The sequence below is a fragment of the Ranitomeya variabilis genome, chromosome 6 (genome assembly GCF_051348905.1).
Source record: "Ranitomeya variabilis isolate aRanVar5 chromosome 6, aRanVar5.hap1, whole genome shotgun sequence".
In the NCBI taxonomy this organism is placed as follows: Eukaryota; Metazoa; Chordata; class Amphibia; order Anura; family Dendrobatidae; genus Ranitomeya; species Ranitomeya variabilis.
The window spans coordinates 507,735,122-507,748,310 of NC_135237.1; the positions used below are offsets into that span (position 1 = coordinate 507,735,122).

A 13,189-nucleotide genomic window follows, 5' to 3' on the forward strand; every position below is an offset into this window, starting at 1 on the left:
ACTTTACACAATAGTGTTTCACTGGAAACTATTCTTCTCTATGCAAACATTTGTGCTGAGCGCAGTAATTGCAGGGAATGTTCTATACGTCTGGGCGCTCTCCTTCCAAATGCGCCTTTGATGCTTTGGCTTTTGTTATGCTCGTTTATGTTTTAGCTGCTTTGGATTCTATTTCAATGTTCCAAATGTAAATTCCTTCTGCACAACAGGTGAATTTTTTTGTGTATGTATTGAAGAGAAACCTAAGAGCATAAGGTTTGCATTGGAAATATATACATATGATAGAAATATGTGATAGATGTTGGGTGCCTGGTATAGCAGAAACTCCTGTCTGTACCAAGCTCACTAGTTTTCCTAACAGTATAAGGCTATGTTCACACTTTATTTTTTTTGCAGCGAACACCTGATCTAGTTGCATTAAAAAAATAAATAAATAAATAAAAAAAAAAAGCTGCAGCCAGAATGCAGGTTTGACAGCTTTTCTTGCTGCGTTTTTCAGGATCCCAAAGTCCAGCTTTGCTTCCATCTTGCAAGCATAAACAATACAAGGTGTTAGCCAACAATGCAATACAAAACGTGTAAGAAACCATAAAACATTTTTGGGAAAAAAGGGCAATTTCATCAAATTATTTGGTCATCGCTGAGCCGGAGCAGACTGTTACACCCAACCGTGGTGCATGTGGATTTGTGGACCCACTGTGCCATAGGACCAGTCCTACCCAGGAAGGGGCATAACTAAGCGGCTACCTTGGTGTTCACTGAAGCCTGTAGTGGTGAGGTCAGGCTTGTGTGGCAGGTAGCCACTAGGTACCCTCCTGGGCAGAACCCGGTACTGCAGCTGCTGCCCCCGTGGGTTAGGTACAGTGACACTACTTACGGCTTAGTTCAGACATGCCGGTCTAGGATTCAGGATCAGGTTTAGGTCACTTATGGACTGGGGAATAGTGTTCATGCTCTGGCCGAACTGGAACCAACGGATAAGGTTCAGACATTGTCCGATCCAGGACCAGCGGACGAGTTTCAGGCATTGGCCGCTCCAGGACCAGGGGACGAGGAAACAAGACTGACCACATTGACACCAGGGGATAATGTTCAGGCTCTGGCCACACCGGGACCAGGGGACTTCACAACTCACTAGCAGGACACCTTACTAACTAATGATTTACTATATAATATGAGTAAGAACAAAGCCGAGGGCACTCACCAATCTTCAAAAAATTACTTCTTTATTCCCTATACATCCAGATAAAACTCATGGCCGGGGTAGAAGGAGCTGAAGCTCGTGTGAGCAGGGGAGGACGACGGCCGTTTCGTGCTGTGCCTGCGCTTCTACGGGTCCTTGGACCCAGCTTTACGCCCCCTTTTCTTCAAGCCCACGAGGACTCTCTACAGACAAGTTGGAGGTCAACACCTCTTCACAGACTGCCACGTTTCTCATCAGGACCGCGACTTTCATCCAGTAGAAGAAAAGTGACACCGCTCATCATCTTCATGACAAGGATGCTTCTCTCCATCAAGCCACCCTCCGCGTAGTATGAAGCGGGAGTAGTACCAGGAACTAAGCATTGTAAAGTCTCTCTTTGTATGTTGAGAACAGCTACGACCCCAGAGGATTCAAGAACAGACTGGAGTTTTTCCGCCTATTTGATGAATTTCAGAAACTTGGAAGATGCAATCGCTTTGACATTCTTTTCAGACCCATTAGAGAATGAAGATACCTGCTCTGGCTCCGTTTTCAGCCAGATCTCCAAGACGACACATCCACGAGCTGGGGAGGTTCATGGGGGATAGATCATTGGAACGATTGTTGGGACTGTGTGGGGACATCCCCTCCGCTTCCCTTTCTTTAGAGGCACCAGCACACAGCGACTAGCAGACCTGGCAGAGAAGATCGCTACACCGCCTGCTGGCCTGGACGTATATGGACCTGACACCTCTTGTGACTCGGCTGTCCCCTAAGAAGTGCCATGCAGAGGTCTCCAGACTAGAACGGACACCTGAGTAGCGTTACAAAAAGTTTGTCTGAAAAAAATTGTGATTATTCTGAGTTGGATCATGTATGAAATGGAGCCTTGAACTAAGGTTATATGAGTTCAAGGGGAAAAAAATGCAACCATAAAAACAGCAGCTGGAAGTTGAATTGGTCTAGCATTGTTTACTTAACACATTGGTAGAGCATTGTTTACTTAACACATTGGTAGAGCATTGTTTACTTTAACACATATTAAACTATACTTGGAGTCAGGAGAAACAAAAGGATTGCGTTAAAAAAATAAAGTGCAAGTTACATTACAATAAAAAAATACTAACATCCATGCTCATGTGAGGATGCACTATGGTTTATACTTGGGAAAATAAAAAGAAATGGGTTTCTTTCACATCCTGCTGTAGGTTTTTTTTTATTATCAAAAACAGATAGCAGTGTTTTTGCTATATTATTGCACGTGCTTATTGCTTTGTATGTGTGAAAAATGTTGCAAAAGACGCTGAATCGAAATGCTGCATTTTTAAAAAAGAGCAGCAGTTTTCTACTTCGGTCAGGGAAAACAAGCGTGTGCATGAGTTTTCTGAAATCTGATTGGTTTTGCTGATACTGTAAAAGCAGCTTTTAATTTGCATTCAAAAACTCAATGTGTGAACATGGACTAAATGTCTGTCAAAACTGTAGATTGAAGAGTATCTGTCAGTTCTACTGCTTTGTCCTAGTAAATACTTGCCTTCACTATAAATAACCATACTGGAGCATTTTTTCTTAAACATTTATGTTTTGTTATGGCTCTTTTATTCTTTTTGGAAATAATTGCGGAAATTTGCAAAATGGCGTTACAATTTTATCTACCTTGCAATAAAATAAGTGGATTCAGCTGATGTATATGAAACTTAGACCCCAAGCAGACGTCAGTTTTTTTTCACGTATGATAGAAAATGGTGCTGGTGGCATCAGTATTGGGCGATTGAAGCATCAGCGTTTTGGATCTGTGTGTCATCAGTGTGTTTTTCACGTTTGGATATATACCGTAAATTACAAAGCTTCTCCTATCCTTTGCAATGTTAAGCGTAGACCGTACACGGATGTCATTCCTGTGCTGTCCATGTCTTCTACAGACCCACACTTTTCATTCATGCCGCCAGAAAAAAACAGACATGTATCCGTGATTTTTGCATACACACAATGCCCGCTAAAAAACACGGACATGTGAATAGCACCATAGATTATTAGATACGTGTTCTAGCCGTAAACATACGGACAGAACACCTGTGTGAAATACGGGCTTCTGAACGAGGCCTTAGAGGTACAGAATGGGACCGCATATGGATAAGGCTTTGCTATGACTGAAGAGTGAGTCTAGACATAAGTTCTTGTCTGTTTGTTTGTTTTTTGCTAGACAAGCTGTAGACATAAAGCTTTTGGAAATTTTTAGGAAAACAATTTTTATAAGGTTTTTTTTTATGCATACTGTATACATGTTTAAATCTCCATTCATTCTATAAATGAATGAATCAATCAACGACTTGGGTTTGTTGCTCTATATTTAGGACCACTATCTTTTTTGGCATTTTTTATGTGTAGACAGTTTTTTTCCATTCCATTTTGGAAAGCACACCAAGTATTAACTCCCCCCATCCTACATTTGTTAAAAAAAAGCACATTATATAAGTAATTACCATGTTTGTCCATTCATATTAATGGAAAACTTATTACCAAGCAGATTCACCCTTAAAGAAAATCTTAGGGGTAATTGATGGTATTGGGGACAAGAACTCGTAAGGTTTGCTTAGGGAACACAGTTCCTATAATACTTTGATGTATTATAAGAAAAAAATGTTAGAAAATTTGTTCTCAGGATGCTCAAGATGTTCTTTATTTACCGTCAGCTTTTTAAATTGCGATTCTTACATCCCGAAAATATTCAGAGTTTTCATTTCATTAGCAAAAAAAAATACAACACGTCGCAGATGACTGGAAGAAGAACGTGAACACTAAATATTATTTCTGGATGTACTTTCTCAGGTCACTGAAGAATATCATATCCACTGTTGCCTTTCTGTGTTAGTCAGAGGGAAAAGAAAAAATCATCTATCTTCATTAGGCAAAACCTTAGAGACCCCTATGTTTTAAATATATAACATGCAATTCTATTCCATAATTGCTTTGCTTTTTCTTCTCCGCAGTAAACATTTGGTGAAATGTTATTACTGTATATATATTTTTGCTTTTTCTTGACTTCATAGTTATATAAACTAATCTTGTATATGTAGCCTTTGTGCCCCTAGAGTTCGATGCATAGTCTCGAAATACCATACCCCATACCGTACTACTGTACCGAGTCATAGGTGATGACCGATTGTGAAGAATGCTAATGAGAACATCAAACCAAGTTTACGCATAACTCCGCTCACCGTCTTTAATATACAAGTCAAATCTAATAATCCACAGTTTCCTGAAACATAGTTTTCTGATAAATAACATCTTGTGTTTGTCAGCGTTCCAAAAGATGTAGTTCTCGGTATGACCCCCACCCATTATGCATTTATGGCATATTCTATGGAAAGTAGCGCTGCCTTGTTACATTCACAGGCAGTGGCGTAACTAGAGTCCGATAGGCTCTGGTGTAAGATTTGGACTGGGCCTCCTCCTAATCCTGATATATATAATATATCTATCTCCTCTATCCTGGTATGTGTGTCCCTAATCCTGGCTCCATCCTGGTATATATGTCCCACATCCTGGTATACACAGTATATTTCCCATCCTGGTATATATGTCCCTTATACTGGGCCAAATCCTGGTATCACCTATCATTCTGGTATATGTCACTTATCCTGGGCCACATCCTGGTGTGTATATATATATATATATATATATATACATATATATATATATATCTTATCTTGGTATATATATCCCCCATTCTGCCGTTGTTCTTTAATACATAGAAAAACAATTCTAACCTCACATCCACTCCCCCGCCGCACGGCGTCCTCTTCTAAAGATGGCAGCTGAGTTCAGTGCTAAAGCGACGATAGGATATGACATCACTGCCATGCGCCCCCGGTCACGTCCATGCTGACGACAACTTTTGGCCTATGATTGGCTGGCAGTGTGTATTGCTACGCACAGACCTGACGAGTCTCTGCACTGCAATACTCTTCAGCTGAGTGTTCGTCCAGTGACTCACATTCAGTTGAAGTTTGCGCTGACATCAGTGCGCTCCTCACTCGCATGTCCCTCGTCGCATTGTGACCTCTGCGACTGCGGTCATTACACCCCTGCCCAACCTTTCAGAACTCCCAAAACTATAGTGGAGCCACAGACACGTACTCCCCTCTACAGGGCCCAACGGGTGAGGAGACCAAAGTCTCCTGATGGATGAGGCATCCAGAGATGTCAGCACAGGGCACCATTAGTACTTGCCAGTCCCTGCTCCTCAGCATATCTTTTGAATGTGCCATAAATACCACAGAGAGGAAGACCCTTTAAATGCAAATTAAAGGAGACTGTCTGATTTGTTGGGGAGACCCCTAATATGTATTACTTTTGAGATTCACTTCTAAAATAATTTTTGTAATTAAAGACTCGGGATTCGATTCATCATTTGCGGTATTTCTTTTTTTAAGTCCCTTTCCTTCTTGATATTAGTTGCTATTTTTTGCACGAAATTTTTCAACAGGGTGAATGTGATTCATAAATTTGTCGTAAAGTCAAAAGTTGACTGTTTTGCTGTATCAAACTGATTTTGGACTTTTTAGTGCAAAAAAAGCACACATATTGCAAAAATTGCAGCAAAATATTAGCAAGCATAAAAAATACTCCAGGAAAGGAATGGAGTGGAGCTGCTCTAAGTTTTGTGACCATTTAAAATCTCGCTATTGATGAATCAGGCAAAAACATATGGAATCAATAAACTTTGCGTACAAAGTGGAAAATGGAAAAAAAAGCAACCAGTCCAGCACATATAAGTCTACGTTCACATTTGCGGTCTGCGCCGCAGCGTCGCCGCATGCGTCATGCGCCCCTATATTTAACATGGGGGCGCATGGACATGCGTCGCACTTGCGTTTTGCGCCGCATGCGTCCCTGCGGCGCCCGCGTCCGGGCGCAGAGGACGCAGCAAGTTGCATTTTTGCTGCGTCCAAAACCAATCAAAAAAAGCTGCGTTTTTGTTTGCGTTGTGCGTTGCGGCGCCGACGCTGCGGCGCACAACGCAAATGTGAACGTAGCCTAAAATAGACTTAAAAAAGCGCACATAAAATAATGAATTGGGTGCAAACCAAAAAAAGGCTCAAGACACTGAAATCTAGACAAAAATAGGCACAAAGGCTATGATGAATCGGAGACTAAATTTTTGTGTGCAAATAGTGCTACAAATTTTATAAATTGGCATGACTGCAGCACATTAGATAAATCTGACTTTTAGAATTGAATTTAATTACTAGCGGAGTACATAATTTACTGTATACTTTAGGAATTTGTTATATCACTCTGGTTTGTTTTGTAGCCAGGCTACATAGACTTAACCAGCTAATGTCTAGGCTCTTGGGCTACCCAGCTTGTAGGATTGGCACAAGCCTGTACTTTGCCTATTAAGTATCAATCATCAATATTTAGAACTGTGATCAGATCGCACTTAACAGTAATGGATCTTTATTGACGTTATATACATGGTCCTCCAATAGGGAATCCAATATATTCATGGTGTTACAGAAACATTATTATGTAATCCAATTTACTGGACAAGAAATAATTTAAAAACTAAGAAGCATTGGCGAAATGTTACACTGAGAACTTAGATAATGTTGAGATTTTCCAGTGTGTCGATGGGACCCTTCACCTTTTCAGGAATTGCAATTTAATGCCGTAATAGTTGACAGACATGTCTTGGCAATTTTTGATGTTATGGAAGAAATGACATAGGTTGTGCCTAAAAAAGTGAATTTTATTGTTTCTAGCTCCCACGGATGAAAAACATACACTCTGAAAACATCTGATATGTAAATACCTCATGTGTGAGATGTCAGGGACGATTCATGTTACATTATACACTTGTATGCAGATTTTAGATGCATTCTCAAGTTGGAAATTATCCTCTATCCACGGGATAGGGGAATAACGTTCCGACCACCGAGACCCTCGCTAATCCTAAGAAATGGGGCTCAGAGCCCATGTGAAGTGCAACAATGGTTGATCACATACACTGCTGCTCCATTCATTCCTACAGGAGTGCTGAAGACCTGCTGAGCCCTGCATTTAGCTACCTCTAGTTGTCCCGTTAAAAAAAAAAAAAAAAGACTAACTGGAGCGGCAATGCACATGTTTGAGTATTGCTCCATTCATACAGGGTTCTTCGGAGCCCAAGTTCTCAGAATCAGTTGGGGTACCTGTGGTCGGAAAGTTATCTGCAATCTTGTGGATAAGGGAATGTTTCCAAACATGAGAATACCCCTTTAACTCTGTTTCTTGGTGTGCTTTTTAGTGTCCGTTTTTCGTATTTTTTCCTAACTGTACCACTACAAAAATAGGCAGAGTATTTCTTTGTTTGAATCACTGAGATCCCCAATTTACAAGGTATGTTATATGCATTGCCACAAGCAGGGTTAATTAAAATTCATCATCACTAATAGTCATGGCTGAAAGTGTTGGCACCTATGAAATTGCTCCCGAAAATGAACTATTTCTCCCAGAAAATTATTGCAATTACACATGTTGTGTTATACACATGTTGATTCCTTTGTGTGTATTGGAACAACAAAAAACTGAGAAAAAAAAGGCAAATTGGACATAATTTCACACACAACCCCAAAAATGGGCAAGGCAAAATTGATGGCACTTTTCTAAAATTAAGGGTTTCAAGCATGTGATGCTTGTTCAAACTCACCTGTGGCAATATGAAAATCACTCCTGAAACCAGCTAAAAAGGGGAGATGTTGACTCAATCTTTGCATTGTGTCTGTGTGTGCCACACTAAGCATAGAGAACAGAAACAGGAGAACTGTCTGAGGACTTGAGAACTAAAATTGTTGAGAAATATAAATAATCTAAAGGTTACAAGTCCATCTCCAGAGATCTTGATGTTCCTTTGTCCACGGTGCGCAACATAACCAAGAGTTTACAACCCATGGCACTGCAGCTAATCTCCCTGGACGTGGACTGCAGAGAAAAATTGATGAAAGGTTGCAATGCAGGATAGTATGGATGGTGGATAAGCTGCCTCAATCAAGTTTCAAAGACATTCAATCTGTCCTGCAGGCTTAGGGTATATCAGTGTCATCGCAAACTCTGTCGAAATTTGAATGAAATGAAACAATATGGTAGGAGACCCAGAAGGACCCCACTGCTGACACAGAGGTATAAAAAAGGTAGACTGCAGTTTGCCAAAATGTACATGAGCAAGCTAAAATCCTTCTGGGGATGCATCTTGTGGACATATGAGACCAAGATAGAGCTTTTTGGTAAAGCACATCAGTCTACTGAAAATGGAATGAGGCCTACAAAGAAAACACAGTACCTACAGACAAAAATGGTGGAGGTCCAAAGATGTTTTGGGGTTGTTTTGCTGCCTCTTGGCACTGTGTGCAAGGCATGAAATCTGAAGATTATCAAAGGATTTTGGGATGCAATGTAGTGCCCAGTGTCAGAAAGCTGGGTTTGTGTCCTAGGTCATGTGTCTTCCAGCAGGACAATGACCCCAAACATACTTCAAGAAGTACCCAGAAATGGATGGAGACAAAGAGCTGGAGACTTCTGAAGTTGCCATAAGTGATGAGCGAGTATACTCGTTGCTCGGGTTTTCCTGAGCACACTCGGGTGGTCTCCAAGTATTTGTGACTGCTCAGAGATTTAGTTTTTGTCGCCACAGCTGCATGATTTGCGAATGCTAGACAGCCTAAATGCATGTGGGGGTTGCCTGTTTGTTAGGGAATTCCCACATGTATTCAGACTGTCTAGCAGTCACAAATCATGCAGCAGCAGCGACAAAACTAAATATCCGAGCACTCACAAATACTCGGAGACCCCCCCTAGCCTGCTCGGGAAAACTCGAGCAACAAGTTTACTTGCTCATCACTAGTTGCCATCAATTAGTCCAGATCTAAATCCTATTTAACACCTGTGGAGAGATCTTAAAACTGCTGCTGGGAGAAGGTGCCTTCAAATTTGAGAGACCTGGAGCAGTTTGCAAAGGAAGAGTGGTCCAAAATTTTAGTTGAGAGATGTAAGAAGTTTGTTGATGGTTACAGGAAGCAATTGATTGCTGTTACTTATTCCAAAGTGTGTGCAACCAAATACTAAGTTGAGGGTAAAAAACACTTTTGTCTGGCCCCTTTTTTTTAATTCTGCCCAGTTTTTTTGTGTTGCTCCAATACACACAAAGGAAATAAATGTGTACAATAAAGCGTGTGTAATTTCACTCATTTTCTGTGTCATTATTTCCCAGAGGAGCATTGCGGCTTAAGTTTCCTCATCTCGGCATACTTAACATGTCACTCTCCGCAAAGAGAAACGTTACCCCTTGGATTCCTGGTCTGATGCCTCTACGTCCTCTTTCACACTTCCGTTTTTTTGCCATCTGTCGCAATCCATCGTTTTGGTAAAAAAAAGGATCCTACAAATGTGCCCACAGGATGCATTTTTTTGCCATAGACTTTTATTGACGACGGATTGCGACGGATGGGCACACGTCGCATCCGTCGTGCAATGGATGCGTCGTGTTTTTGCGGACCGTCGTGACGAAAAAACGTTCAAGGGAACGTTTTTTGTCTGTCGGATACGCCATTTCCACCCCCTCCTCCCCGGACTTCAGAATGGGCAGCGGATGCGTCGGAAAACTGCATCCGCTGCCCACGTTGTGCACAATTTTGCACAACGTCCGTCGGTACGGGGCCATCGGTACGGGGTACACTCAGCCAAACCACATCTCACTCTTTGCACTGACGAGGGGCAGCACCCAGAAACACAGTGTCTGCAAATTGAGATTCTGGTTTTGACTCTTATCCTAAAGGGTTGACATTGACTTTTAGGATTGCTACTTCCTACAGGTGGCGCTGGAGTTCTAGTCCTCTTCCTCTCTGAAGAGACAATTTTCATTTTCGGGAACAATTTCAAGGATGCCAACACTTTCGGCCATGACTGTATATACACGCTGTCCACAAGTTTGGAGAAGATGGGTTTCTAAGAGGCTTGCTTCTCCAAGCACTGTCAGCTGAGTTCATCTGTACCTGTATTATGTCCATCCTTGAAGGACAGAGATTGTCATCACAGTCCATATAAATGGTTCTGCAATGCCATGCTGAGTAATTGACAAGAAGTTTGATTTCCCATAGTTTATTATCCCTTGTTAACAATAGTCTTTATCAAATTGCCTTCTCCCAGGCAGGCAGCAGCCCCTTCTGAGACAATTATCTGTAATAATGACATACAAAATGTATGCTCAAACTTACCAGAAATGGTTCTGTCCTCATATCTAATATCACCAATGTATCCATCACTGTAAATTGCTCTAAGCTTTGTAGGGTCTCTGTCAAACAGGTGTGCTGTGCCTCATTGTCATAAGATGTTAAGATGTTGTTACAGTTTTTTAAATGTTTTTATTAAATGTTTCAAAGAAAAATACAAATAATATTAAGTGTATAGAAACATTTTTTTTATGTTTAACCCCCAAAATTCTCTTCTCCCCTCAACCCCACCCCCTCATATTTCTCAACCTAAATTCTCAATCTAATCAACTTTACAATGTTACATTACAAATATATTTTTCCAATGCAGAAACTCATACACATACAGTTTGTACACAGTTCTTCCCGTTAGACTAGATACTAACTTACATTTATATATAAATATATATGTATATTTTGTCTTTAGGTGTTGCTTTTCCTTGGACCATCAACCTCCATAACTTTAGTGTCTATACTCTTGTGGAGCATCAAGTCATATTGAACCTAGTGGAACCGATGGGCTGTACCTCTACCCTGGCAGTCACTTCCCATGCGCTGCCGTCTGCTGGTCCTGAAGCTGGCCATTCATTTGTTGTCTGTCTACACGTCGACTTGGAGCCTCTGGAAATAAAATGCTCAAATCCACAGGTCAGTAAATCTTATAGTCATGCTTTTTTAATTTTTCAATCCATTTTATAGACAATGACTGTACACGTGCATGACCACCACTCTACTCAAGCAGAAGCCACTGAAACCCTCATTTTGAAATTGGTGAAAGATCCACATGTGTTAACCCAAGGGATATCCCCTGGATTGGTTATAAATGATGTTTATGGTCCATCCCTTTTACGTGGCCACTATATGTGTAACTTAAAATTGAGATTGTGTCAGGGTCAGAGTGTCAGATCAAAACCGATAATACAAGCCTATAGGACTGTGTAAAACTTTGCTCCTGATCAAAATCTGATGAAATTCTAATAAAGCTCTGTTAAAGCCTTGTTCAAGCTTTGTTCAAGCTCTGCTCAAGCGATGTTCAAGCTCTTTTCAGGTTCTGTTTAGGTTCTGTTCAAGTTCTGATCAAGCTCTGTTCAAGCTCTAATCAAGCTCTGATCAAACTCTGATCAGTGTCTAATCAGAATATTCCGATCCTTTTTCTCTTATGGAGAGAAACTGGTCGTTTGATCCTACCCTAAATCGACGTAATCCATGAGGAATAATCTGGTTTTCTCATCTGTGTTACATTATACTTTGTTTATAGCTGTTTGCTTCTGGATTGTGCCGTTATCATTAAAGAAACATAACTTTGTGTCAGTTCCTAGTAGAAAAACAAATAGTTACTCCTATCTTAGATGAAATATCTAATAGCTGTAACTTTCTTATCGATTTTAGTTCCGTACCCTTGAAAGTAAAATCTATAGTTGTGCATACCTATTAACCAAACTACTAAAAGTTGCGGTAGCCATGGCGGGGCTTGTGCAATTTGAATACTGTTTACTTTGATGTATTTGTGGGTTTGTGTAACTCGAGCTCCTGCTAGCCAAGACTTCTTTGGCCTGACGGGAAGAAATAAGTAGCAGATGTGCTGTTTTCGCAGATCCTGACGCATGATGGTGCTGACTTGTGGACGCACGTGCTAAAGAACAATAAAAATTCCTCCAGTCGGGTTCACACCCTTGTGCTTTTTCACGCTACATGAAGTTCTGATTGGAAAGCGGCAGAGTGTCTGGAATACATCACAGAAAAAGTGGAGTTTGAAGGTGCTTGGGGACACAAATTGTGACCTGAGTTTGCTTTTTGTTTGTGTTCTTTATAAATGGCAGCGTGTGTGGGTTCAGTTTTGAAGCTTGCCCTCTTACGCTGATGGCCTTCATGCTGCCCCTTTCGTGTCACGATCCCTTTGTGAAGTGGAATTCGGAATGATTGGGGATTTCTGTGTAGACGTAGTTATGTATTAGAATAACTAGCTCTGATGTGATGTTACTTTGATTTTTTTTGTAAGAAACATTACTTGAGTATTTTATTGGAAGTTGGTCATACACCTGAGATAGCCAATATACTTTGCTCCTGGAAACATACTTGCTGAGCTAATGTCTTTTTCAATAAGTCTAAGGGAGTAAATTCGAAGAATTGGAACTAAGTCGGCCAAAACCTACAGGATCAGCTAATTATTTAAAAGGAATCTGTCAGCAGGGTTTGCTATTGGGATCTCAGAGCATCATGGTGTTGGAGCACTGATCCCAGTGATGTCTCTTGCCAGTCTGCTTGCTGTCATTTTCATACAATCACAGTTTTCTCTCTTGCAAATCTAGCAGTGCTCTGAATGCTGAGCTGTGTATAACCCTGCCCACACCACTGATTGGCTGCTTTCTGTGTACACTGTATATTCACAGAAAGCTGCTAATCAGTTGTGTGGGTTGGGTTGCACAGAGCAGACAACTAGTCCTGTAGTGATAATCTACTGATAAAACACGGATTTTATAGAAACAGCCAGAGGTGTATCTAGGGTTTCTGGCACCCGGGGCAAGAATACATTTTGGCGCCCCCCCCCCCAACCAAGCACATATGCGATTTTCACACTTAGTCATGTACCGACGACGAGCTCCTCTCCCTAATGCTCTCAATGATCAGTGAAAAACAGAAAAGCAGAAAGAGAAGCTCGGTGTCACAGGACCATAAGTATGAAAATCACATATGAGTGAAGTGTTCATGTGACGACTACTGGAACCTGCAGAGCTGAATCCTGACATCGCAAATTTCT

The 13,189-nt window shown here is 41.0% G+C and overlaps 1 protein-coding gene across 5 annotated transcripts in view; it reads left to right on the forward strand.

Annotated features, from left to right (window-relative positions):
- VPS13B (vacuolar protein sorting 13 homolog B) overlaps window positions 1-13,189 on the forward strand; it is a 1,111,190-nt gene that overhangs the window by 630,350 nt on the left and 467,651 nt on the right. For all 5 annotated transcript variants that reach the window (XM_077270879.1, XM_077270877.1, XM_077270878.1 and 2 more), the window contains exon 24: window positions 10,859-11,079. In XM_077270879.1, coding sequence (XP_077126994.1) covers window positions 10,859-11,079 — 221 coding nt within the window. The remainder of the gene's footprint in view (window positions 1-10,858; window positions 11,080-13,189) is intronic.